The sequence below is a fragment of the Chelonia mydas genome, chromosome 21, assembly GCF_015237465.2.
Source record: "Chelonia mydas isolate rCheMyd1 chromosome 21, rCheMyd1.pri.v2, whole genome shotgun sequence".
NCBI lineage: Eukaryota > Metazoa > Chordata > Testudines > Cheloniidae > Chelonia > Chelonia mydas.
The window spans coordinates 3,692,457-3,720,442 of record NC_051261.2 but is presented as its reverse complement, the minus strand read 5'-3'; the positions used below and the strand labels follow the sequence as shown (position 1 = coordinate 3,720,442).

At 44.3% G+C, this 27,986-nt stretch overlaps 4 protein-coding genes across 10 annotated transcripts in view; 3 read left to right on the top strand and 1 right to left on the bottom strand.

Moving 5' to 3' along the window:
- The window catches only part of LAMB3 (laminin subunit beta 3), a 121,188-nt gene that overhangs the window by 73,278 nt on the left and 19,924 nt on the right, over nucleotides 1-27,986 (bottom strand). The window lies entirely within an intron of this gene.
- LOC102946690 (corticosteroid 11-beta-dehydrogenase isozyme 1) lies at nucleotides 12-10,635 on the top strand. The gene is made up of 6 exons (XM_007059578.4): nucleotides 12-490; nucleotides 1,176-1,306; nucleotides 1,941-2,052; nucleotides 3,203-3,388; nucleotides 4,210-4,353; nucleotides 5,852-10,635. The coding sequence occupies exons 1-6, from the start codon at nucleotides 403-405 to the stop codon at nucleotides 6,079-6,081; spliced, it is 891 nt and encodes a 296-aa protein (XP_007059640.1). The 5' UTR covers nucleotides 12-402; the 3' UTR covers nucleotides 6,082-10,635.
- LOC102946915 (corticosteroid 11-beta-dehydrogenase isozyme 1) lies at nucleotides 4,220-19,229 on the top strand. Of its 2 annotated transcripts, XM_007059579.3 has the most exons (7): nucleotides 4,220-4,353; nucleotides 12,297-12,385; nucleotides 13,369-13,499; nucleotides 14,677-14,788; nucleotides 15,330-15,515; nucleotides 16,570-16,713; nucleotides 17,606-19,229. In XM_007059579.3, exons 2-7 carry the CDS (start codon nucleotides 12,301-12,303, stop codon nucleotides 17,824-17,826), a joined length of 879 nt encoding a protein of 292 aa, XP_007059641.1. In that variant the 5' UTR covers nucleotides 4,220-4,353; nucleotides 12,297-12,300; the 3' UTR covers nucleotides 17,827-19,229. The 2 variants fall into 2 exon arrangements, with proteins under 2 accessions (XP_007059641.1, XP_043389748.1); XM_043533813.1 differs by lacking the exon at nucleotides 4,220-4,353 and having other exon boundaries at nucleotides 12,380-12,651.
- Nucleotides 20,652-27,986, top strand: part of TRAF3IP3 (TRAF3 interacting protein 3) — a 28,095-nt gene continuing 20,760 nt past the window's right edge. For 4 of the 6 annotated variants that reach the window (XR_006286955.1, XM_037885382.2, XM_043533809.1 and 1 more), the window contains exon 1: nucleotides 24,085-24,113. Coding sequence is in view for 3 of the 6 variants with exons in the window: in XM_037885382.2 (XP_037741310.2) it covers nucleotides 24,100-24,113 (14 nt within the window). In the remaining 3 variants the exon portion in view is untranslated. Of the gene's footprint in view, nucleotides 21,024-21,119; nucleotides 21,324-24,084; nucleotides 24,114-27,986 lie in introns of those variants that run through there. The other 2 variants (XM_043533810.1, XM_037885383.2) reach the window with 2 other exon arrangements.

Genomic DNA, 27,986 nt, shown 5'->3' with positions numbered 1-27,986 from the left:
CGCAACGTTCTCCCACCTTCAGTAGGCAGTCTCCAGTGCTCCCTACAGTGAAATTTGATGCTTTCCAGCAAAGGCACACCTCTTTCAGGGTGTTGTGCAAAATTCTGTATTTTAACGTAGGGACAGGAAATATTAAATAAGCTGGCCAGACCCCAAAGCAAAGCTGTCACTTAGGCTGAGATTTATCAACTCTGAAGAGGAGCAAATTAAAGGTTTTGATGGACCCATCAATCCCACCACTGTGATTTTCCAAAGGTTGAACCTTTGGGGAGCTGCAGTCATTTCACTAACAGGTTTTTAAAGGGCAGGCATTGGTGTTTCTGTCTGGAGCAGATCTGCGGAGGAGTTGTTGTTTTTTTCCTTCTTCTTTCATGCTTTATTATTTCCTGATTCTGCAGTGGGATGGGTCTGCTGAGAAAGATTTTCATTCCCTTTGTAGGATTGGTCTTGGCCTTCTGTTTTTATTCAGCAAGGGAGGATTTTAAACCTGGTAAGTTATTAAAAGCAAATGTATTTTTAAAATTAAACAGAAAAAGCCACGTTTGAATGTTTTACACAGGATGTGTACAGAGCCTGAAATAAAACATGTCTGGGCATTTGTTACACTGCAGATAATAGACCACTCTGCTTTGCAGAGCTTTCAAACTACATCAAGCAAGTAACACAGAGAAATATTTTCTTAGGAAACAGGTGAAGTAGGAGTTTTATTATTCGGATTTACAGGGGGGGAGCTTTTAACATTCAATTTCACATGATTTATGTTTGTAAAAAAAGAGCTAGAAAAAGGCTATTTTACAAAAAAAATTTAAAAATACTTATTTAAAAACATTGAAAATATCTTTTTTGAAAATGGCTGGAAATTTTAATTATCACCAAAAAAATTCATATCCTGATTTGCAACATGATAGTTTAAAAAAAAAATCTGGCCACGTCCCTGTTAATATTGCTTTTTTCACATTAGGAATTTTAACTATTCTTCTTACTACAGTTTTCTTGGGACAAGGCAGAGAGTTTGCCTGGTGCAGGGTGAGCATGCTGGTTTGGGCAGGTTAGACTGGCTTGTTGTCCACTTTGGTTTCTTGACCCCTGGAGGGCACTGGGTGGGGGGCGGTAAGAGAAGGGGAATCTTTCTCTGGTATCCTGGTAAATTAACATCCCTGTGCCTTGCTTTCCAGAGATGTTGAAAGGGAAGCGAGTGATCGTCACTGGAGCAAGCACTGGAATTGGAGAGCAAATGGCTTATCACCTGGCCCGGATGGGAGCCCACGTTCTGGTCACAGCACGGACGGAAGCCAAGCTTCAGAAAGTAAGTACCGAGCACACACACATGAAGGTCAGTCTTATGTCACACATATAGACATACAGACACGCATGGACACTCACCATTGCAATTACATGATATGCGCAATGGTACACTCGCATGCTGATTCTCACACATGCACAAACCTACACGCATGCTTGTGAGGCACAAACAGGTACATATTCATGCTCCTGGTCATGCACACGCATACACTCTTCTTTTTATACATGCGCTGGTATCCATGCTCACACCCAATCACGTACACACAATCTCATACGCACAGTCACACAAGCATGCCCTCTCACTGCATTGCAGTAATATACACATACCCCCACTCATCCTGCAAGCACAGACTTCCACTGCAGAGCAGACTCTACCGGGAAATAGCCAGGTTGCTTCAGGTTTCCATGGTACACGGACTTTGCAGTCCCAGAAGGCTCCAATCCCATTCTGGCATCCTTTAGTGCCCACTGTTTAAAGCCAGAGCCAGAGCGTTCAAGGCATTAACACTTGGCAGGCAGAATGCACTCATTCTACCCACAGAGCCACGTCTATCCGACCATGGATGTAACACACTGAGGCGCTCCAAGGTTCATCAATGGGGAATGTGTTTCTACAACATTCCATTCATGTGTTCCAGATCATCACCCGGTGTCTGGAGCTGGGGGCAGCCTCTGCGCAGTATGTGAGCGGCAGCATGGAGGACAAGGCCTTTGCCGAGCATGTGGTGAAGGAGGCTGAAGTAGTGCTGGGTACGTTAGCAGCTCACTGTCTGGAAATCGCCATCCGACCTTTAACGAGTGATAAAACGCAGAGAGATGTGGCATCACTCCTTAGCCACATTACTGTCTGCCACATTAAAAGGCAGGAAAAGCAGGAGGGATGTGGAAGTGTCCTTCATTCTTCTCATTGTGTGTGTGTGTGTGTGTGTGTGTGTGTGTAGAATGAAGGATTATATTCCTATTTGTATCTCACATTCACAAGTGACCAATCCATACATGTAGTAACTATATCGAGTTATAGTTACAATTATTGTTAAATGTATTAACTGGCCACTTGTGAATTTGAAATACAAATAGGATTGAAGAGAGCCACCATAGCATAGACAGGCTTTGTGCATGCACCCCCCCAGCTCTGCCAATGCAACTCTGCCCTGATTAGAAGCATCATCTGTTGTGTCAGTCTTTGTTATGCTCGTGGACTGCAATCCTACCCTGCTGGCCCCGTATGCTGTTCAAAACCTGGACCCACACACAGCTCTACCATTCAGGCTTGATCTCAAGCGCACTCTTGATTGCAGTCCTACACCTCTGTAATACTCTGCTCCTGGATCTCCGTCCCAGAGCCGTGGGTATTACATTCCTAGGCCTTCCGTTCTCTTTGTGCTGGAGCAATCTTGCTATGCCCATTATAGGTCACTGCACAAAGCTGTGCAAAGCCACACCTGTCTGTTCTCTCTTGCCACACATCCTGATGCTGCACATGTGGGCCCACATGCGGGCTCACATGCAGGTCAAGAAAGATCTGCTTGCCCCCCACCCAACACACACACACATCCTGAATGAGAAGAAAGTACAAATCACAACACAGTGTTTTTGTAATATAATCTGAAGACTGGGTCTTGGTGAGTGCACGCCAGTCACACTTGTACTGGCAAGCAGAATCTGGATTTTGACCCAGCTCTGCAGAGATGAAAGGCCCGTGCAGTGACCCAAAAGCCTCCCTTATTATTAAAAATAATAATAAGAATAGATGTATTTCATTCCAAAGAATAGATTCCTGCAGAGATTCATAGTAACTAAAGGAAAAGATACGTAGCGTAGACAAGTGGTGTGCTCTGAACTTCCTTTGTCCTCTTCCCCTCTAAACTAAAGCATCCCTGGCTCTCCCCTTTGCTTTCAGGAGGCCTAGACATGCTGATCCTCAACCACGTTGGCAACTCGTACTTTAACTATTTCGATGGCGACGTAGGGCACGTGCAGAAACTGCTGAAGATTAACTTTCTCAGCTACGTGGCCATGACTGTCTCAGCCCTGCCCAGGCTGAAAGACAGTGTGGGCAGCATCGTGGTGGTTTCATCCATGGCAGGTGAGCCGTGAACGGGGACAGAGACCTGGGGGCTGATTTTCAGAAGTGATGAGCACCCGAAAATCCAAGGGATGTCAATGGGAGAGGCAAGTACTCAGCATCTTCAAAACTAAATTACACTTTCCTTGGGTTTGGCTCCCCCTAGTGCTTTGTCACTAGAAGCTGATCACCTTGGCATGCTTCTTTATGACAAGCAAAGGGGATCATCGGAGGAGTACAGCTCAAGCTCTTCAAATATTGGCATCACAGTCTGACCAGCACAGACTGGAAATATGTGGCTCTCTCCTTGTATTGGCTATTTGACCGATTAGACAGGGTCATTTTGTTTCTGTGGATCAAGTTCAATAGCTAGCTGACCCCGCTAGCTGATAGTTCTCTGGCTTACATGAAGCATCTTAGTGACAGGTGTCCCTATGGTAAATCTGCCTTCTTAGTCAACCCCTCGCTGGTGAGCTCAGCTGTGGAGCCAAGGACCCAAAGGGCCACTGAGGCTGAACTCAGCACTGTGGGTGATCTCTCCAGGTCAGGTTTGAGCACATCTGTTGAGAGCATTGAAGGTGAGAAGCTTACTGTGCGTGGCCAGGACATTTGGCTGGGCTAGTCACAGGACCTGAAGAGAGTTCAGAGTAATAGGGTTTGAGTGCCCAGCTCCCTTGCCGTCCTCTGAACCCCGCGCCTGCATCTCTGGGGCCGTTGGCGTGACACTTCACCGGCACTCAACGCACTTGGAAAGAATGTTACATCTGGTGCGGAATCAAATAAATCTTTACGCAGCACTGTAACAGAACTTAACCATGTCGACACTGCTGCTCTGTGTCTAGGTAAAGTTGGGTTTCCATTTACCGCTCCCTACTCTGCAACCAAGTTTGCCCTGGATGGGTTTTTCAGCTCCTTGCGGCAGGAATTAATCATTCAGAAGGTTGATGTTTCCATCACGCTCTGTATACTCGGCTTCATTGATACAGGTAAGATCAGTGCCGTGTGGACCTTGCTGATTAGGAACTAGTCACCCTCCAAATTCAAGCGTTTTATCCTAACTTTCAAGTTGCTTCACACCTCTCTCCTCCATTCCTTCTCCTCTCCTGCCTCTGCTCGACCCGTGCTACTTGTCAACTCCCCACCTATGTTCTTGTCTTCTTTCATGCCACCCCAAATACTTGAAATGCCCTCTCTGGGCTGATCTGGAAGGACACTACCTCCACCCTCCTCCAAATCCTAGTCTCAGCCTGGGCTACACTGAAATTTTATACCAGCATAACTGTGTCAATCAGTGAAAAAAAACACACCCTGCCTGGCATAATTATGCTGACAAAACCAACAGTGTAGCTGCAGCTATGTCAGCCAAAGAGCGCTTCCATAGACGTAGCAAATGTTGTAAGGGGAGCTACACTGATAGCACAATTCATTCTGTTGCTCTAAGCTACGTCTGCACTAGGGGGCTATGCTGGCACAGCTCCGGTGACATACCTATGATGGTATAATCTCTGTAGTGTAGACATACCCTCACAGACCCATTTCTGACTCACCATCCCAAAGAAATCAGCCAATGAATAATGGCTAGGCCAGCCTGAAGTGCAGTTAGGGTAAGTCTGCGGGCCAGATCCTCAGCTGGTATAAATTGGCATAGGTCCACTGAAGTTAATGGAATGACAGCAATTTATACCAGCTGAAGATATTGCTGCATGTTTATGTACTGATGTAAGTACAACGTGAATATATAAAATATGAAAGTGTATGCATGAGAGTTGCTTGGAAAATGGGGGAGGCGGGGGGAATTTACAACATTCTGCAAAATTCTCTTCCTCTGTTGAAATCTCCAACTTTGAGTTTGTTTTGCCTTGTTTTTACAGGCTCTAGTATGACTATCAAAATCACTGAAACTGAGCTGAAAGAAAAGGAGTACTTGTGGCACCTTAGAGACTAACCAATTTATTTGAGCATGAGCTTTCGTGAGCTACAGCTCACTTCATCGGATGCTGTAGCTGTAGCTGCAGCTCACGAAAGCTTATGCTCAAATAAATTGGTTAGTCTCTAAGGTGCCACAAGTACTCCTTTTCTTTTTGAGAATAGAGACTAACACGGCTGCTACTCTGAAACTGAGCTGACTCCCTCTCCCCAACCCTTGTGTTACTCATCTGCTTAAATCATAAGCTTTTGGGGGCAGGATTTGCATTGACCTCTGCATCTGTACAGGGCCTAGCACAATCGGGGCTCTTGTCTACTGTTGACTGGGGCTTCTAGTGCTACCACAATACAGAGCACATGTAACAACAAGAGAGGGGTTATGCTGGTTTTCTCCCAGGCTCACTAAGCCACTCAAGGCTCAATTGATGTTAAATGGCTTAAAAACAATCATTAAAACAAGCAAATCCAAGCCGGGTTCAGCTGGCCCTGGACATGCAGGGCTCACTAGTGGAGAGGATTGTAAATCTGACCAAAGCTCCTTTTGTTCTACTGTGCTAGAAAGTGCCATGAAAGCAGCTTCTGATGTGGTGCTGGTGTCCCCTGCGCCGAAGGAGGAGTGTGCGCTGGAAATCATCAAGGCGGGAGCCCTCCGCCAACGGGAAATTTACTACAAATATGCAGCTACCAAAATCCCCCTCTTGATCCGGGACTGGGCTCCAGAACTCCTGGATTATCTGATCAGAAGAAGCTACAATGTGGAGAACCTAAAGAAAAATTCATCAGTCTGAGTTCTCCACTGCCTTTCTGCTCATATCTGTCTCTGGGGTTACCTTAAATCAAGGCCTGGTGTGCTGTGGAGCTCCCTAGCCCAGGTTCCTTCTCATTTAGGGAATGCAATGCTGGGATCCCTCATCGTGTGACCCTGGGATCATGTGGTATTTTACAGTCCTGAAAACCAATGCAGCATGCCTAGGGTTGCCAGGTGTCTGGTTTTTTACTGGAATGCCTGGTCGAAAAGAGACCCTGGCAGCTCCAGTCAGCACCACTGACGGGGCTGTTAAAAGTCCAGTAGGTGCTGCAGTGAGGCTAAGACAGGCTCCCTCCCTGCCGTGGCTCTGCACGGCTCCCAGAGCCAGCAGGATGTCTTCTCCCCACCCTGGCTCCTATGAGTAGGGGCATCCAGGGGTTCCGCATGCTGCCCCCGCCCCAAACGCCAGCTCTGCAGCTCCCATTGGCCAGGAACAGCAGGCAATGAGAGCTGCGGGGGTGGCGCCTGCGGACAGGGCGGCGCGCAGAGCCACCTGGCCACACCTCAGCGTAGGAGCCAGAGGGGGGATATGCCACTGCTTCTGGGAGCTACCTGAGGTAAGGGCCACCCAGAGCCTGCACCTCTGACCCCCTGCCCCAGTTCTGATCCCCCACCCACCCTCTGAACTCCTCAATCCCAGCCCGGAGCACCCTCCAGCACCTCAAACCCCTCATCCCCAGCCCCACCCCAGAGCCTGCACCCCTCCCACACCTCAACCCCTTGCCCCAGGCTGGAGCTCCCTCCGAACCCCTCAGTCCTAGCCTGAAGCACCCTAATGCACCCCAAACCTCTCCTCCCCTGCCCCACCCCAGAGACTGCACCCACAGGAGGAGCCCTCACACACTCCCACACTCCAACCCCATGCCCCATCACAGAGCCCAATCCCACACCCTGAACTACTCATTTCTGGCCCCACCACAGAGCCCACACCCCCAGCCAGAGCCCTCAGCCCCTCCCTCACCCCAATGCCCTGAGCCAGCCCAGGGAAAATGAGCGAGTTAGTGAGGGTGGGGAAAGCGAGCAACCGGGGGGGGGGGGGGCAGAGGGGGGGATGGAGTGAGCGGGGGCAGGGCCTAGGAAAAGGGGTGGAGCAGGAGCGGGGCCTCGGAGGAGGGACAGGGCAGGGGCTGGACAAGGGTGTTCAGTTTTGTGCCAGTACAAAGTTGGCAACCCTAAGCATGTCACTCCTGTCATTACAGGATACAAACGCAGACACTCCTGCTCCTGCAGCTGGGAGCATGGTGAAGTCATGCTGGCCTTGAAAACCCATGTTTTGGAAAAGATTTTTGAATTCGGTGCCCTGGGATTGCATTTCCTATAACTCTTCCTTAGCTCACACTTCTCCGCATTTGAATAGATTTAAGGACCAATTGACCTCATCAGTGAAATGCAATGGCCATTGCCTTTACCTCACTTGTCGTGTCTCAATATGGTCTTTATGAGATTTTTATTTAAAGGAACTAGGCTCCTGCTGCACTATTGATTGTTAGTCTATGTATTTGTCAGCTGCGTATGAAGAGATCTTTGCAGAGGCGGAAGGATTGTATTTTATCCCATACTTCCCTCTCCTGGTAGATAAAATCCTTGCAGCAGCCAGATTTGAAATTCACAGAAGAAAGGCAATGCCTTAACAATATTATAACCACCCTTGTGATCAAGCAGACTGTGGGAAGGTCATTTCCACAGCAGAAATCTGGCTATGTTTGTTTTTAAAATCTTTGTTTTGAGCTTTTTAAGCTAATACACAGCACTTTGTATTTTAAATTAAGAGTGCAATTCCTTCAAAATTTCTCTAGATCAAGGAGTCCTGGTTGTAAACATGGAAAACTACAGTATCCTGTCCCAGGAAAAATCAGACAATTTCTACTCCAGAAATGTATCAATGTTTACTCAAGAGAGAAGACTGCCCCCCACCCAAAGCCAAGTGGCCTGATTTTCAGAGGGACTGATGCCCACAGCTCAGTGGGAACTTGGCACCTCTAAAAACCAGCAGGCCAAGACCTAACAAAAGCTAGCCAGCATTCCAGCAAACCCCATTGCTTTAGCTATAGTATCTGGAATAATATAACTACATAATACAGAATATATAGCAAAAGTAGTATCCAGAATGTCTCTGACCAAAGTTCTGACTTCTTAGGAGCTGGATTATGGTTACATAACAGCTGGCATTTGTGGTGACTGGGGGAGCAAGGTGACTGCTAGCAGACAGCAGTGCTGGCTTTCTGTTTTCCTTTTTGGGCCAAATAATTAGCGCTGATGGAAATTTTCCAAATTTAAATTACATTTTTTCCACATGTACAAAAAAACTGAACAATGTTCATGAAATTGTTCCCCCTTTTCCAAAAAACTCTAATAAAAGTGTCATTGTGAAACTCTCTCCTGTCCCCAGATCTGAGCTGAAGTTTACGGAGAGATGGCTGCACTCTGCACCATGGGATTTTTTCATAACACATGGTCAAGACTGAACAAAGCATGAAAGACAGAAATCTCCCACAACTCCAACCCCACCCTTCCAGCCAGCCCTGGCCCCTACAAACACACAGAGCTGTGGAGCATGTACCAGAGGAAATGTAGTGATGTAAATTCATTATTAAAATAGAATTCACTACCCTTAGAGTTGTGTATATTCCCTCCCCCCCTTCCTTTCTCCATTTCATCTTTTTAGCCCACCCTACCTGGGTGCACTGCCATTGACTCCAGTTCAGGCCTTATCTACATAGGCAAGCCGCACCAGATGAACCTGACAGCACGTCTACACTACAAACCCGACAGCGGCACAGCTGTAAACTGTGCCATTGTGGCGTAGATACTTTCTGCATCGACGGAAAGGGTTTTTCCATTGCTGTAGTAAACCCACTTCTCTGAGAGGCAGTAGCTAGGCTGACAAAATAATGCTTCCATCAATCTAGTGGGGTCTACACTGCGGGAGAGGTCAGCATAACTATGTCGCACAGGGCATGAAATTTTTCACAGTCCTGAGCAATGTATTTGGGCTGATCTAAGTTTTAAGTGTAGAGCAGGCCTAAGGTGTAAATTTAAACTGACACAGTTGCACTGGTGTGAGCCCCTGTGTGGACGTACTTATTTTGGTTTAGGAGTGACTTTTCTCCAATTAGATTAGGCCTGCGTCTACACATAGTTTATAACTATTTTGGATGAGGTGGTGATTATACATATTATAGAAAAATAGTTATACCAGCACAAAGTTATCCTGGTGTAGGTTATTCCCCCTTCCCATATGGGAATATCTATCCCAGTATAAAGCACTTTTGTACAGTGTAATTATGTCCACACTCGTGGGGTTGTACCACTTCAACTATACTGTTAGCGGCCTGATCTATGCTTATAATTTATACTGGCATAGCTACACTGGTGAGGGGTGTGATTTTTTTTTATTTTTTTACTGACTTTGGTGTGCCCATATAAACCCTAGTGCAGATGCATTTATACCAGCATAAAAGTGCTTTTACCAGTACAGTTTATGTCTCTTGGGAAACTGGTGTCAGTTATGCTGGCAGAAACACTTCTGCTGGTATGAACTGCATGTACTCTAGGAGGGTTTGCTGCTATAGCTATGCCAACAAAACTTTTCTAGTGTAGACAAGGCCACGGTTAAAGCAATATAATTTCTATGTGTAGACAATTGTGGATTGGGAACAGACTTAAGCCACTCTTAAGCCTGGTCAACACTAGAAAAGTGATACAATTTTAAAGTGGGATTTATTTATTTTTACGGAGTTAGTTATACTGGTATAAACCCTAATGTGGGTGCAGTTTTAACACTATAAATTGTCTTATAACTGTGTCTTATTTTGCTTCCCAAACTGAAATAAGCTATTCCACAATAAGCACTTTTATACAGCATAACTGCATCCACGCTAGGTTTTTCTTTGCAACATAAATATAATGGTATAGTTAAAGTAATAAATCTTCTTAGCGTAGACAAAATCCTTAGACTGAAATCAGAGCATCCAGACAGGAGTTTGGATCAGTGTGACTATATCAGTTTAAAAACTGATTTTAATTAAGTAGGTGCAATCTTTCCAATGTAGATAAGGCCTGAGTTTTGTTTGTTTATACCAGGAAAGAATTTGCCCATCTCTTCTTATTCACTCCCTCCATCCTCCACCTCTCCCTCTATCCACCACATTTCCATTTTCTATTTCCCTTTTTTAATTATTATTCTCCTGGTCTCCTTTCTGGGTCCCTCCCTTTCTCTTTCTTTCTGTGCCTTTCTGTACGTGTCTTTACTTTCTTGACTCTTAGCTAGTTAACCAGCCAATCTCCCTGCTGATCTCCACTTTCACAGAACAAACAAAAAAGCCTCATGAAACACAAGCTGAAGATACACGACTGTTGTTCTTCCAAGGGAAACTCATTCTTTCCAGTAAAAACCCCACCTCTTTTCAGTGTATAAACATGCTGATGCCTTCCAAAGCAGGGACAGGGTAAACAAAGCAAGAGGCAATCCATCTCAGCCCTTGTCATTTTCACTGATGGAGAGCAAGTCTGATATAGCAGGTTAAAGACCTGATGGCCATAGACTGATTTTACAGGTCAGCATATTTTCTATCATGCAGGCTCTCACAATCAGGTCCAAAGTTTATATATGGCTGCTTTTCTTGGAGGCAGCTTTGCAGGGTTTGCCTGGTGTATTGCCTGACTCTGTGAAAGTCCCTGTTTTAGGATGTGGATTGTTTTTCTATTTCAGTTGGTAAAAGAAAGGATTTTAAACGGAATTGTGTTTGGAAAACAATTCAGAAAAAACAGCATGTTTGAGTTTTACACTGGATCTGAGCAGAGCGGAGACCTTACCCAGACATGTTTTATTAGGCTGGATATTAGGAAAAACTTTTTCACTAGGAGGGTGGTGAAACACTGGAATGCGTTACCTAGGGAGGTGGTAGAATCTCCTTCCTTAGAAGTTTTTAAGGTCAGGCTTGACAAAGCCCTGGCTGGGATGATTTAATTGGGGATTGGTCCTGCTTTGAGCAGGGGGTTGGACTAGATGACCTCCTGAGGTCCCTTCCAACCCTGATATTCTATGATTCTATGATTCTATTGCAACTCCCCAGATAGCGAAGTTCTGAAATTGCGCTGTTTGCGGACAGCACTTGTATGCACAGAAATGCACTGAAAACATTGCACTTTGCCTCCCTGAAATGCAAATTCCTCCCGAAAGCAAATTAGCAGCAATAACTTTCCATTAGTTTTCTATAGACATTTAGGAGCTGATCCTTCAATCCTGATACACTTAATTCTTTCCCCTAGCCTTAGAACTCCTGCCCTAATCTAGTCCACAAGAACTCACTCCTCTCCGCCTTTAAACATCTCCTTAAGAAAGCCTTCTTGAGAGAAGCCTGCAATCCCTATTTCCCCAGGAAAGGGTTTACACACGCACCCCTTTTAGCAATTATAAGATCTAATAAAGGGAATAATAAACTGGAACTGCAAGACATGTCTCACACGACTGTTTATTCACTCTGGTTTTTAGTGCATTCCTTCCCTGCATGTGTGTGTTCTCTGTCTACATAGGCTCCTCAATGGATAGACCATGTCCTTTTAGGAGTTTAGAGCATCTAGCATATGGTGGGTATTATACAAATAATAAGTGGTGATGATAAATAGGAGAATCCTGTAAAGTTTGTGCTGCAAACACTAAAGTTCTGTCTAGACTTTTATATGCCCCTCATTCCTATAGCATTTGAGCACTTCCCACTCATACATGAATTTATCCTCGCAACACCCCGGGAGGTAGGGGAGTATCATCCCCATTGTATAGACAAGGAAACTGAGGCACGGAGAGGTTAGGTGACCTGCTCAAGAAAGTATCTATTAGAGCCGGTACTTGAACCCATGAACCAAGGTTCATAGACTCACCCTTCCTTTCTCAGAGGCTGGTTCCTTCTAGCAAAAGGACACCTTCCTTCAGTGTGCTCAGAGAACACAAAGGCAGACCATAGCAGGAACAGGGTGCAATAGGGAATATGAAGTCCAAAATGACGCTGTTGTTTAAAGGTTAATGATTATTAACCTGGACAAAAAGTAAACAAAAACTATGACATACATTTGCAGTCGAACTTGTTTTCAAAGCTCCCATAACTTGCTCCCTACGTTTCGGAATATTTATACATCTCTGCTTTTGCGGAGCTCAGACCTCCAGCGTTTCTCTCTTTTATGCTTGTTTTTCTGCAGCAGGATGGGGCTGTTGCTAAAGATTCTTGTTCCATTTGTGGGATTGGTCTTGGCCTTCTGTTTTTATTCAAAGGAAGATTTTAAACCAGGTAAGTGATTAAAGCAAATGTCCTTTAAAACCACGATAGCAAAAGGGCACACTTGAGAGTTATAACAATGGATCTGCAGTTTCATGAGCCTTTCAAATTCCATACTGTAGCCTTTTGAAATGAAGCGTGTCCAGGAATGTCACCTGAAATGGTATTCCTTTCTCTGGTAGAAAATGACAAATGACATAATCACACAAAAGTGCAGACATATTCTAGCTTCCCAGATGAATAGAGGGGATTATTTGGGACTTGCAGGAATTTCCAAGGTAAGTGATTTGAAATCAACAAAGTTATACACTTTGAATCCTGTGGCTGATATTATTGTTAATAAAAATAACTGGACACAATGTTTAGCACCATGAAATCTAAAATGTTTCATTTTCAAATTAAAGATGGGCTTCAGCCACAAAACTCATCTCTGGATAAAAACCATCTTCACAGTGAGATGGTTTTCCGCTCCAACTAGATTTTCATACTGAACCCATCATCCTGGTAAAAGAATCCAGGGCCAGATTCTCAACTGGTGTAAATCACCATAACTCCACTGCGGTCAATGGAGTGATGCTGATGTACACTAGCTGAGGAAATTGGTTCTAGGGGCTGGGCTTGTTCCATTAGAGAAACAAAGGTCAGTTATGAATTTTGGATCCAAACTTCTACAGCTTTGGGATCTCAGATTTTAGTTTGCTACAGTTGTTAGTTTGTTCAGTTGTTGGAGTTTAGTTTTAGTTTGCTCTAGTTGTAGATACTAAGGTTTAGTAGGTTTTAAATGGAAGTGATAGTGCATCAAACCTGTATTTTTGGGTGCGTTTCCACTGCTCCCTTGATGGGTTCTTCTCTTGGGACGAAGAGCTCACTTGATCTGAAGCTTGACTTGTACGGTTTGGGACAGAAATAGTTGGTTTCACCAGTCTGTTTGGCACAAGGGATTTTGTGGGTGATGTTAGTGGGACACGTAACAGTCACCATGTGCTACTCTGCAGAGATGCTGAAAGGGAAGCGAGTGATCGTCACTGGAGCAAGCACTGGAATTGGAGAGCAAATGGCTTATCACCTGGCCCGGATGGGAGCCCACGTTCTGGTCACAGCACGGACAGAAGCCAAGCTTCAGAAAGTAACTGCATACCCAAACACTCCTGTGGTACCTAGATACTATGGTGATGGGTATATTATATACATGTGGATACTTGATTAAAGAGATATGCATGCTCAGACACAGTTTATGGAGATGCAATAATGTCTCATAATGAAGGTTAGAGGATGTTTTCCAACAAAAGCCTATTTTCAACTCCCACCCGCTGCCATTTTAAAGCCTGTTTTTCACTGACCACTGCAGGGTTTCTTGCACCTTCACCTGATGTACCTGGGGCTGGCCAACGTAAGACACAGATCACGGGAGAAGGTGGAACCCAGCCTGGCAATTCTTATGTCCCTACCCCCTCCATTCAGTAATTTTTACACAAACCATTCTTTCCCACAGACAGTTTCTCATGTGTTGTTTCTGCCCAGAAAAAACCGTTACTGAAAACTTTGAGGTCTATTTGCACAGGCCATTTTGGAGCTATGAGATTTTGAGAAAGTGGTGATTTCTCAAGTCTTGTTACTTGTTCTTACGGCTTAGCCTAGTCGAACACCGTTGAATGTAAAAGCTCTGATTCTGGAAATGGACCCATTTGCCCTGCTCCTGGCCCCTGCACGGAGACCAGTTAGTGGATTGCATTGCAGGATCAATGGTTTACACACAGCATCTTGGTAAAAACTAGTGCACAGAGCTGGTTTTACCAAGCTGGAGTGTTAAACCCTTGCAGGTATTATCAAAGCTTGAATTTTTAGTTACCAACATTTTTAAAAGATAAGCAGAATTGGAGAGTACACATTATTTTCTTACATAAATATTAACAGGAAAAGTTGACAGACATAGTTACTAACACCTGACTGCTATGCCAGGGTCTCCAGTGTGTTATTACAAGGTCTGTGCAAAAATAACCATTTGCAAATTTCCATGAAAAAAATTACAGTTTACAGCCAAGTAAGTGTTTGCAGGATCAGATGTTTAGTGCTTGCTGTACTTTTTGCAGGCAGAGCCCCAGGACCAAATGTGGGCACGGTCTAATTCCATTGCTGTCAATGTATTTATACCACCTATGAATCTCACTCAGTGAACACAGATTGGACTCACTCAAGTAGGAGAACATAATCACTCTGCCCACTGAGCCACCCAAGTGTCCTCTTGAAACTCTAAGAGGACTAACAGTGGGAAAATCCCTGTCTAAATGTTCCATTTGTCTCAGGTTGTCACATGGTGTCTAGAACTGGGCGCAGCATCTGCTCACTCTATGAATGGCAGCATGGAAGACATGGCACTTGCAGAAGACGTGGTGAAGGAGGCCAAACGATTATGGGGTATGTTAACTGCTTGCGACCTGGAAATCACCACCTGCCCCTTTCACGGAGGTGCTTTTAGCACTAGAGACAAATAACCCCAATCTTATTTTTACTTCTCAATAAAACCCAGGCTATAAGTGTAGATGAAGGACCAGTGAACTGATTCTGTGTATTGCTGACACCTACTATGGTGACTTCAAAATATATACTTATTATAAGTATTGTTATTAACATTGCTGGCAGCATATGCTAGATAATGTGGTTACATTGTTCACTTTTCGTTTTTCACAGGATTTTATAGACAAAAAGGGGTTTTGGTTTTTGAGATACACTTATAAACTCAAACCACTGATGCAACACAATGTGAGGTGTATTTAGTCTCTGGAAAATAATAACCTACTATAGCTATTAGTTAAGGGAGTTTTCTCCTTTAGTGCAAATGGTAAAAGGTCTATGTGATAAGGAGAGTGTCTTGGGTTCAAATGCTGCTGACATAGGTTCATGAAACAGTTTCTTCATTTTCTTCTAGCTGAAGCTAAAATACCCCCTTTGCTTTCAGGAGGCCTAGACATGCTGATCCTTAATCACATCGGTTATACCTACTTTAATTACTTCGATGGAGATGTTGAGCATATACGAAAACTCCTGGAGATTAACTTTCTGAGCTATGTGGCCATGACAGTCTCTGCACTGCCAATGCTGAAGGAGAGTGGGGGCAGCATCCTTGTGGTTTCATCCACAGCAGGTGAGAGTGAACCAGGCTAGAGACCCTTATTGTTCAGTAATGCTTGATTCTTTCCTTTGATTTAGTTCCACCTGGGATTCAAAGGAAGCTTCTTCTGAAATTGTTTTTCAACAAAGAGGAGGATCACCTGAGAAGACTCACATAATTGCCTGGGACTGGGGGTTCAACGTGATAAAGTCTGTTTACTCAATGCAAAAACTGTCTGTATGGTTCACACACTGCCCTTCTGACCCCACTCTGCTGAGAGGCAGCACAGGTCTAGCATCTTGCAGATCAGCTTCCCAGTGGAGGAGAAGTCCGTGAGGCACAGTCTGGGTGTACTCCAAGTGCAACTGGTTTTACTTACGCACGTACACCAGTCCTAAAATGAGATGGTCAAACAGCACACAGGGCAGTCTCTGCTTCCAGAAATCTCAGTCTAACACCAATGCCTGGCTGCCAGAGAGCAACTCTGCCTCAAGAATTGACTAAGTGTGAGTCCAAGGCAGGGAGCAAACTCCCCCTTTTCTGAAGCTGCCTCTACACACAACCTGGCACAACCAAAGACTAACATCACCACCATGTGTCTTCCCAACAGTCAACACTCACTTGCACACTAAGCAAAAGATCTTATAATACTGCGTAACAGAGCCACATGCTAATATCTGCCATCACAATACATATTATTTGTTTGCTAGAGTGTGTGTTATATACACATTCACTGATGTATATGTGGATGTGTGTTCTATGCAAGGGTCACATTTCTCGTGAGTGAGTTATGGAGGTCATTCAGACCTCACGCTGATAATACCTTTATATCACCCCATCTCATCATATATTTTGTACATGCCACATATTACAGGAAAACTGTTAGGGATGTTTTAACCCCACCCCTACCCCCAACCCCAGTGTTAGTGGATTTACTTATATCCTTCAACCTATTGAGGTAGTTAATTTCTTTGAGTCAAAATATGACAGCTGCTGAAGGATAAGACGAAGTCAGAATGACACGGTTTTGCTTCTGTGCACTGCAAGTATTTAGTCTCATAAACGTTGTTGTTGCATCTCTCTCTAGGTAAAATTGGAATTCCATTTGTTGCTCCCTACTCTGCAACTAAGTTTGCCCTGGATGGATTTTTCAGCTCCTTGAGACAGGAATTAATAATTGAGAATATCAATGTTTCCATCACGCTCTGCATCTTGGGCCACATCGCTACTGGTAGGATCAGCACAGTTATTTGGCCTTGCTAATTAGAAGCGCTGCACATATGCTACCCAGGCATAAAAATATTACTTACATCCAGACTGTAGAATAGTGTCCACATGTCAGGTTGTGTTTTTGGTGTTTTGGTTTTTTTTTTTTGGTAGTATGAACATTTTTAATGAAACACTGGACTTTTAAAAAATAGTTTCACTCTTCTCCTTAGGAGTTTTTACAATACTGAACCCAAATCTCCTACTTGCTTCAGCTCCAAAACGAAGGAACTGTTTTTAATTAATTCAGTTGATCACATTAACTTTCATGCAAACCTCTTTACTACATCTCAAAATTGCATCAATGATGATTTTATAGTCACAAGAAATTCAGCCCAAATATGAGTGTCTCAGACTTGCTAAGGTAATTATCATTTTATTTTGACAGCACCAGTAAGTGCTAAACACAAGGAAAAGATAAGGTGTAAAATTTTCAACCACATGTAAGTGCCTTAGTAGCTTAACTCCTATTTTCAAAAGGGACTTAGGCACTTAGGACCCTAAGTCACCTTTGAAAATGAGACTTGAGTATTTCTGAAAATGTTATCCAAGCCTTTTGACCTGAATAACTTAGTAATAAAATTAGCAAAAGTTAACAACACCACCACAATTTTCCAGTTGTATAATTACTCAAAAAGCAGGGGAGAAGTTCTACATCTCACCAATTTCCTTTTTTTAAAAAATAGTTGAAGTTTTGTTGAAATCTGAACACTTGATTTTTTTTTGTAACCCACTCTATTTAGTAATTAGTTTTCAGAATGCCAAATACCTCCTTAAATGTTGAACTTTAGATTTCATTGCTCTGCACTGGTTTGTGATGACACAATTCTCTTTCTTGTATTTTTCCTTCTCCCCAGAAACTGCTGAGAAAACTGTTTCCCACGTGATGCAGAAGCCAGGTGCACCAAAGGAGGAGTGTGCACTGGAGATTATCAAGAGTGGAGCACTGCGGAAACGGGAACTGTACTATCCATACGCCGCTGTGAGAATCCCCCTCTTAATACGAGACTGGGCTCCAGAATTTTTGGACTCACTCACAAGAAATAGGTTAAATGTGGAAAATGTCAAAAGAAGTTAGCTTGTCACATGCACCAGGGCCTAACTAGAAAACAAACCGAATGGCATGAACCTCAGGTAAAAGGGGACATTTTCAGTCTAAATATTTTGGGCACTATTTTCAAAAGCATCTAAGGGACTTAGTAGCAACAAAGCCGATTGACTTTCAATGAGATTTGTACATCAAAGTCACTCAGGTGCTTTTGAAAATCCCATCCTTTGTTTTTATATTTTCTCTCTGGAGAGGAGAAGAGGGGGCAACACAAGGCCTCTGCAAAGCAGCAAATTCTCACTGGCTGTAGAACGGCATTAGCAATGGCTAGGTTCATGTCTGCTGGGACGGGTGTGGGTCTCACCCACTTTGAACCAGGACAGCCACACTCAGACCTCCCAATGCTGCAAACAGCCCACCCTGGTTTCAGGAGTATACCCCCCATTTGCTCTACTGCACAAAGCTGCTTAGAAGAAATCTGCTTTTTAAACATCCTTGCAAAACCTAAGAGGATCTCATTCTCCTCTCACTGTGCTCTAACTGAGTCAGCATCAGGTCCCCCAGCATCCTTCATGCTAACCACTAATTGTTATTGTTAGTAATATTTATCTGCATTGCAATAACACCTTGAAGCCCAAGCAGGGGTCAGGGCCTATTTTTGCATTGGACGCACACATCATAAAAAGACTTCCTGTCCCAAAGAGCTTACAATCTTGCTAATGTGAATTACAGAATGTATGTGTATAGAGGCCAATTCTGCATTCCATGAACACCCAGAACTCCCATCAAGCCTGACTTCAAGTTCCCACCAACTTCAGCAGTACTTGGGGGAGAACCTTTAAAGTTTAGGGATCATATCGTCCAGCTCTGAAGTGCAGGTGCCTCTGTGGTTGAAAACAGCTGCATTTTCGGGGCAGGTGAAATGTCCTAAACTCTGTGAAATGGGAGGTGGAAAATGTACAGCAGCACCAGGAACGTATAGCCTAAAGAGACTGCAACCTCATTTTGAAGTTCTGATTGAAATATACATCAGGAAAGTGTCATAAGAGCTATAAAACTATTCTTGTCACTGACTGCTGGGCAAAGCACAGTGAATTTATGCTTGTTAAAAATTAAGTGCAGTAGGATAGAAACTCACCAGGAGTCCCATAAATCATCACAATTAATAATGTACAAAGCATATTGGAGTAACAGAGGTTGTGAATAAATGAGACTTTGTGAAATGTGTATTTTACATATTTTTCTCTATTTGTTTACTCTTGGTTGGTCTATTGCTTTGGCTGTTTGCAATTTTATACAATCTCACAAAAGTTTGATTTAAAAATATAAATAAAAAATAAAGCTGAGAGACACAATCCAGCAGGTCCCAAGGAGGCATGAGGAAATCAGGGGAGTTTAAACAAAACACACAAATTTGAAATGGATTTGTGTTTATTCTCTTGGGGCCAAAACTAACGTTTCCTAAAGTCAATAGGAGCCTTTCCATTGATTTCAATGAGCCTTGGATCAGGTCCTTGCTGAAAGCATTCTGCTTTGGTTAAGAATGCAAAGGGCAAATCACAAAAATATGCTCTGAATGGAGTGAAATTTTACCATGCTCTGGCATGGAGTCCATGCGTGCACTGGTTTAGTGTCCAAAAACATCCCTCTTCTGAGGTAGTTCTTTGATTGGCAGTGGAAACGGCAACAACACTTAAGCTTAGTCTAAACTTTCTCGCCCAAGCTAGGCTGTTCCTAGGGTTTCCCTCCAGGACGTCTCTGTTCCAGGCCGTGTTTCCCCCACTTCTGCCCACACCTGCCTCTCTCCTACTGTGAGTGGAATTACCTAACCCCACGCCCACACAGTGAGTCAGTATCCATCAGTCTGCATTGCCACCTGCTGACAGCGGACCCCGATACACGGATCCTCTCACATCCTGGTACCAAAGCAAAACAGGCACTGTAGGCTCCTTATTCCCCGCAGGGGATGTCAGCTGGAAGGTATCCCATGGGATCGAAGTGCCTCGGAAAGCAATAATGGCTGAAAGATGTTGGGATAATATTGGGCAGCAAATTCTAGGTGGCCTACTATTGCAGTGACATGGCAGAAAGGTGGCCAGGGTGACTTTGGGCTACATACACAATGAATCAGGTGAGCAGGAAGGCACTCGTCCCTGAGAACACACCTGGAATAGCATATTGAAGTTCCAGGCCCAAAGTCTACCAGGCTGAGCACGGACTGTAAGGATAGGTGGCAGCAGATATTCCCCTCTGACAATAATAATTGGAGCCCTCTGGGCCAAATAATCCCACAGGAATTTCAGAAACGTAAAATAAGAAACATAACAAGGATGGTTGAAATAGAGGGGCAAATACAGAGAAAGCAAGAGATTTATGGTGAAGGGAAAGGGGGTCTGTCGTTCAGTCCAAATAAGGATTTATTTTGGGATGCGTAAACCCCGGAAGCAATGCTAAGGGAAGCTCTCACTTTTTATTCTAGCACTGTTTAGCCATAGACTTGGATCAAGCATCACTTCTGGCTGAGTTCTTAGAAAATAAGGATGGAGCAATCATAAAGAAGATGGCTGCCTTAGAGTTTCATTTTCTTCCATTTTTACCTGGACACACCTGTTTGGTGGGGAGCATTCACACCTGCTTCACTCTGACCTTTGTCAACTCTGCCGCTGGCCTAACCTCAGAAGGCAGAAATATGAATCTCACACTACGCAAGACTGTTAACACTACTTTCCTTCCCAGCACCAGGATTCCTCATGCCAAAGGTGGCAGGGCAGAGTCAGCCAGAGCTCATTCTGCACAGCTTCTCAGCACAGAGCACCGCCTCAAGCTGCAGTGGCTGATAAATGGAGAAACAGCAAAGGACACTCCCGGACCCTGGAGATAATGGAATGCAGCCTGTCCCACCACAAGATACCAAACAACTGTACTGTGCGGGGCACCAATGCTCGAGCTTGTGCCCTAGCCTCTCCTCCCATGTCACAAACTCTTAAGCAGAGACAGGAACCTGGGGTAAGTGTTGTGGCTTAGTACATTTCCTGTTTAAAAAAAAAAAAAAAAAAGCAGCAGAGAGAAGTCATTCAAACGAGATGTCAGTTGCAATGTGTTAGCACCCGGTAACCCAGGGCTCACCCTTCTCCTTTCTGGCGTGGTGCTTAACTGAGGTCGGGGAGCAGAGCAGGGCCTCTGAACATCTGGCGAATCCACCTAAGGGCTGCCCTTGCTGAGTAGAGGTAAGAAACTTTAGATCTGTGGCTAGCTATGGATGTACAGAAGTAAACGCTGACCCTGTAAAGGGAGGCAATTTGTGTCTTGTTTTTTTCCCCAAGTTTCAGCCTGCATGATTGACACTGGGAAGTTGTAACATGAACCAGCAAGGGATTTTTTTTCCCTTTGAAGTTTGAGTGTTACAGCATGCAAGAGAGAGATAAAGGGCACGCTCATTAATTAGGAAGAGTAATTTTGGGTGACCATGGAAGAAAATAAAACCCATAACTCATCAGCAAGGGCTCAGCAGTTTGCTCAGTTTGGGGGTGAGTAATAGATTACACTTTTCTTTATGTTTCTTTCTTGCTTTAAAAGTTAAAAGGTATTTTGTATTTAAATCAAGCGTATAAACAAGTCCTACTTCCTGGGATGGACAATAAACAGGCTCTGTAGTCAGAAGAATGTAGTCAGAGCAGGTGAGAAGGTAGCTGAGCTGCTTGTAATGAGAAGAGTCTAACAAACTCAGGGCTTTGAGTACGTATCACACACCCGGATGAACGGGCAGCAGCACGCAAATTCAGCACTGGACTGGGCCATTTTTAAAATAGGAAAATATAGGCAGAGAAAAATATCTTTTCCAGGGCCTGAAAAGTTTGGAGGCCAGTTGTCTTTTTGGGGGGAGGAGGAGGAGTGAGTTCACATCCCGATCCCGTTTCTGAGGGTTTTCAGCTCTGGGGTGTTGGCACAGGCCCCAATCATTATGTACTTCAATGTCGGCAAAGCTGTTCACCAGATCTACCCTCAGCCTGCTGTGGTAAGGAAGACTGGGCATGAGAGAGAAAGCCCAGAATGTGGGCCACAACGAAACTATTAAGTCAAGACCATAAAAGCTGTGTGGAAACAACATTTTAAGCATTTTATAACGTGAGTTTCCCAGTTCTGTTATTTCTCCAGCTGAAAGTTTGCAACAATAAACTCAAATGACTAGCAGATTTTGATGAGACGCAGAGGGGGCTGAGCGGAAAAATTAAGTGGAAAAAAAGGACATTTCAGTGCAGTGAGAGGTTTGAGAGTCAGCAGCATCTCCAAACAAATGATGGAAAGAAACCCCAAAAAGCCAAAAGCACAGGGCCATTTAGAAAGTGATTTATTTCAATATTATCTTGGCAGTTTTCATTTTCCTACTTGGCTGGGGGAGCATTTAAGGTGATGCATTGATGGCCAGTTTGCATAGATTTCTCCTACATAAAAGCATACACCCTTCGGATTGTTATTAAAAGGCTGTTCTCAGATTGACTAGAAGAACGCCTTTCCAAAGGAAAACATTTCAGTGACCTGCTCTGACTGTGCCATTATAAGAAATGTGTTTATCTGTAGTGGTTCTTTACAGGTAGCTATACTATTCTGTAGGGCAGATTATTATAAAATTCTCCCATCTTTCCTCCCCCTTCCCCAAAACCTTGCAAACTTGTTAATTGACGCTACTAACTGCTCTCAGCATTTCCATCAAAGTCAGTGATTTTCCAGTTGTGTGGGACAAAGAAATGCTAGTGAAATCGCTTTTTTTATTTGAGAGTGAACAAAGTTTAACCTGTTTTTTCAGAGACTAATTTGCCTCATTTTTTCTTCACTTTAGTTGATACATTTTTTCTTTCAGGCAGTCAGGCTCTCCGACTCAAGAGTAATTCGAGCTTTATAAGTACCTGGATAGAGAGTGCCCAGAACTTTGAAAGGGTTTGGACAGGAATTTGATCTTATCTATCTACATCTCAATCAGTCCGTCTGTCTTTCAGCTCTGAGTGCAAGAGTGTAGGAAGTAGTCTAGCTCATGGAGACATTAAGGACGGTAACAAATGGTTGCTATGAAAACAACAGAATATATGTTGATGAGAATCTGAAAAATGTTTGCTAGGAATGGACATTACTACAACACTCTTAGCATACTGGTCCAGTGGTGAGAGCCCCAGCTCAGAGACTTTATGCATATGATGGGTGCCAGTTTATGTTCTTGCCAAGTGAACAGATGCTGGCATGTAGCAGATCATATAGCTTTGGAGGACATGAATAGGAAACCTAAAGCTGGAAGAGAGCAGTCTCTCCCTATTTCCAATCTCGATTTCCAACCAACCACCAAACAACATCAAAAACTTCTTTTATTTTTTGTTTAAATTATTGTGGGCATCATAAAAGGGCTGACTCTGCTCACAGTTACACTGGTGTAAATCATGAGTGCATCTACTCAGTGATGTTACTCCCAGTTGACTTCTATACAACTCAGAGCAGAATGTGACCCTAAGGTAAAACCTTGGGTACTTATCAGAACTGAACTCTAACGACTGAATCATTTGATGTTCCCGAGTCATTAAGGTTGGGATTTTCAAAAGCATTCAATGTTGGCCTAAGAAGAGAATGGTAAAACTCCCACTTACTTCAGTAGGAACAAAGTTGGGTCAATGCGTCTCACCACTGAAAAAAATCACACTCTTCGGGTATGTTTACACTGAAGCTGGGAGCATGTCTCCCAGCCTAGGGAGACAGACCTGTGCGAGCAGGACTCGAGATCCTCCTCGCCTTCTCCCATCAGTTAGGGTCTGTACCTCTGGTTCTTGGTTTCCATGTATTCTTGTCAAGTGTGTCTTCCAAGCTGTCACCAACCTTTTTCATATCCTCCTTCAGCATCTCAAACTACTTTTTTTAGGTGGTCTTTGTTCTGTGACTTACTAGCTTTTGAACTCTCTGGCCAACACATCCTACATCCCGTCATTTCACATGACCCAGTCGTCTCAGTCTATCCTCCCCTCAGCTTTTCTGTGATGGAGGCTACCTGAATCCTGGCTTGTACCATTTCACTGCATAGCTTGTCAGCTCTTGTCTTACCCAGCACCTGCCTGAGCATTCTCCTGTTGGCAGCGCGAAGTAGTTGTTGTTCTCTCTGCTTCATTGGTCAGCATGCTGACTCACATATCATGGCTGACTTAACCACGATCTCATACACTTGGCTCTTTAGTTTACTTGGCCTATCCTTATCGCAGAGGATTCCTGTCAACTCTCTCCATTTACGCTCGTCAGGTGATTCCTAACATCTGCATCCACATCCCCATCATGGCTCCACTGAGGTATGTAAGTTATTGCACAGCCTTAACTCTGTATCTCTAGTTTTACTGGCTTCGTGTTGTGTCCCTCTCAACAAAGCATTAAATGTATTCCATTGTTTGTCGGCTGATTCTTAAGCCATTTTCTTCTAATGCAGGCCTCCATAGTTCTAGGTCCCTTTCCAGTTTGTATTTATCTTCACAGCACAAAATAATGTCATTGGCAAAAAGCATGCTCCATGGAGCCTCTCCCCTAATCTCCTGCATCAAGGCATCCATTGCAATCACAAATAGGATTGGGTTTAAAGGCTGATCCTTGATGTAGACCTATACTGTCTGTGAATGATTTACTCTAGGCGCAGCTGCTTCTCACTACTGTCGTGCTACCTTCATACATATCCTTCACAGTCTGAACATATGTCTCTGGCAGATTGTACAACCAAAGGCACCACCAAAGCAATTCTCTAGGAACCCTGCCACAAGCCTTCTCTAAATCTACCAACACCAAGTGCAGTGCCATGCATTTGTTCCTGTACTTCTCCTGCAATATTCAGGTCGCAAATACTGCCTCCATTGTTGACCTTCCAAGCGTAAACCCAAATTGGTTGTCATATATTTGATGCTCCAGCTCCTGCTAAAATCTTTTCTCGATAATTCTTTCTAGCCATTTCATAGTGTTATCCATTAACTTGATGGTGTGACCCTGAAAGCCCCTTTATGCCAACTCGCAAAGACTGCACCCAACAGAATATGAAGCCAAACTATGTCTCAGAGTATCCTAAAAAAAAAAAAACTTGTGTAATGTATGTACAGGTTATGTATACAGAGTTATGTATGTATGCTGGAAATATGTTCTTAAAATATGTTGTGGAGGCAGTTGATAAACTAGCCTGATCTAGACAAAGGAATGTGGATTTACCCGTCTGCAAGGATCAACCAAACAGGTAGAAGAGAAAAACATCATGGCTTGATTACAAGCACAGGACAATAGAAAGACATGTATATCTAAGGTAAACAAAGTGATCAAGTGAATTAAAAAAAGCAAATTGACCTGAGGATGAAGAAGGGGCTTGGCACCTGCACCCCGAAAAACAAGCAGCAGGGGAGAGAAATTTTGTCTGGGTTTATTTTCAAAGAACACCTTTCAAAGGCTTTTTGAACTATAAAAGGACAGAAAGGGGACTCCTTTGTTATCCATCACTTAGGAGACAAAGGGATCAGCACCCTCTGATGCTGTGATTGGTGGATCCTTCTGCCTGAGAGGCTGGGGATGCTGATAGCTGGATGTGAGTGAGACAGCTGCTCAAGCAAAGATTGTAGCTTGCTAAAGTTAAGTTTCAGTCACTAGAAAGTAGGTTATTTTTGTTTTGTTTGTAACCAGACCTGTCTCTCTTCTTTTGCTCACTATCACTTAAATCTATATTTTTATTAATAAACTTATTATTAGTTTTACTATAAACCATCCCCTTCCTGTTATAGTAAAGAGAGGTGCATATCTTCAACTGAACCAACAGGCTGAGGTGTATTCTGTCTCTTTGGAGACAGGAGATGTGGTTAATTTCGATGAGCGTCCAAGTGAGGGGGACTGTGCGCTGCAGAAAGATGCCTCTAGGGGACTCGGGAACCAGGGCTCACTAAATGTTACCTGCAAGGGGAAGTTTAGAATGGCGGAGTCCGGAGGTATTTTCTGCTGAGGTGGACAGAGTGGTGTGGCAGAAGGCTGTTTAAGCTCCAGCAAAGCTCTTTCTTGCTCAGGCAGAGAGGTAATACGGTGAGCTTATGGCTCTGGACTTCCTGAGGAGAACATCACAGATGGGTTGGTAATTACTACATTCCTGCACACCTCCTTTACTCTTAAAGATAGGGACCAATGTGCTCTTCCTCCACTTGTCAGGCATTTTCCAGTACAGAGAATTAAGTTGAAGAAGTCTGTCATCATCACCACGACCTCATGGGTGAATGCTTTAAATGCCTCCTTTGGTACACTGTCCGCTCCCACTGCATTCCCACGTTTCATTGTCTTCAGTGATGAGGCTTATGGTCTTACGAAGCTGCTGCTTGCGCATACTTCCCACAACGATTTCTTCGCATTCTCTTCACCACCCGTTCTCTTGGGCTTTCTTCTTTGACGCACTTCGCAGCTGCCAAGTCCTCTGTGTTTCTTGGCTAATCTATATATTCCTTTCTCCCCTTCCTTTGTTAGTAGTCATGCATAAAAGCCTTGAAATGCCTTCCACAACTGCTGCTGCTTTTTTCTTTTGGTAGCAGGGCTTGAGCTAGTGTGCTCAAAATAGCAGTGTGGAAGCTGCCGCTCCAGCTACCATAAAACTACTCAGGCTAGCCGCCCAAGCTCAGACCCAGGGGGTCAGGTGGGCTTGAGAGTCCACCTGCCATCTGAGCTGCACAGTGCTGTTTCTAGCTTGCTAGCTGAAGCTCTGCTAGCAGGAGTCTGACTCACTGGGCAGGGCGGATCGTTCCCAGCTGCAATGCAGATATACCCTAAATGGCCAGATAGTCAAAAGAGCTTCGCAATCAAGAGCTCCTATTGTCCTCAGTGGGGCTAGAGAAGATTCTCCATTGTTCTGAATGGGAGCTGCTGGCTCTGAGCACTTTTGAAAATCTGGAGATGGGAATTTGCTTCTTTCTTTCATCTGTTCCTGTATCAATCCATAGTAACTCCACTGGAGTCAATGGAGATAAAACCACGGTGAGTGAAAGGAGAACCAGGCCCTTAAGAACATAAGAATGGCCATTCTGGGTCAGACCAAAGATCCGTCAAGCCCAGTATCCTGTCCTCTGACAGTGGCCAATGGCAGGTGCCCCAACGCGAATGAACAGACAGGTTTTCATCAAGTGATCTATGTCCTGTCACCCAATCCCAGCTTCTGGCAAACAGAGGCTAAGGACACCATCCTTGCCCATCCTGGCTAATAGCCATTGATGGACCTATCCTCCATGAATCTATCTAGCTGCCTTTTGAACCCCGTTATAGTATTGGCCTTCACAACACCCTCTGGCAAGGAGTTCCAGAGATTGACAGTGCGTTGCGTGAAAAAATATTTGGTTTGGATCCTGTTAGCTGGTCAAAATAAAATGGATATTCCATCCCAGGGCTGGAGTGTGATACTCCTCTCCCCAACACCCAGAACCATGCAGGGGAGACCTCTCCATCACACACTGTGTGGGGACCCAGGTGGTGCCCTCCACCCCCTGCACTCCACCAGCTGTGTGTCCTTGGGGAGAAACTGCAGGGAGGAACCAGCCATAGGAGCAGCTGCAGAATCAGCCAGAGCAGAGACCTCGGGACATTGAGAGAACTTTCCAGAGCTTTTCCTTGTGCTGACTCGCTGTTTGTTCCAACCCTCCACCTCCCTCGGACTCTTCACCTTTGCTTCACTGCCCGCTTGCCCTCTTCCTCCTCTGCCCTGTCCCCTTCACCCTTCCCTTCCCGTTTAGCTGATCACCTCCTAACTAACACCTCCCCCCGCATCACTGCCATCACATTGTTGACTTTGCTTGTGTGTTCTACCCCTTCCCCCACCCTGAACCTGCTACTCGGGGTTTATGCCATGCTTAGCACAATGGGACCCCATTCTTGGCTGGCCCTTTGGCCCTGCATAATAAACATGATCAATAATAACTAACAGAGAATCTCACCGTCCAAACACAACAGGCCAAAAAGAGAGTAAAATGTGCACTTGGGCTGGCAGGCAATAGAGTCAAGTATTTCTTTACTCCCACCGCTGGAGCACTAATCCAATCCCAAACTGCTCAGCAGAATGCCTAGCATTCTCACATGATCCTCCAAGCAACATTTCTGGAATGTGCCTGAGGATTATCCATCTGGATCAAGGAGCAGGAAATCCCTGTGCTGGCTAATAAGGAGGGGTAGGAGGG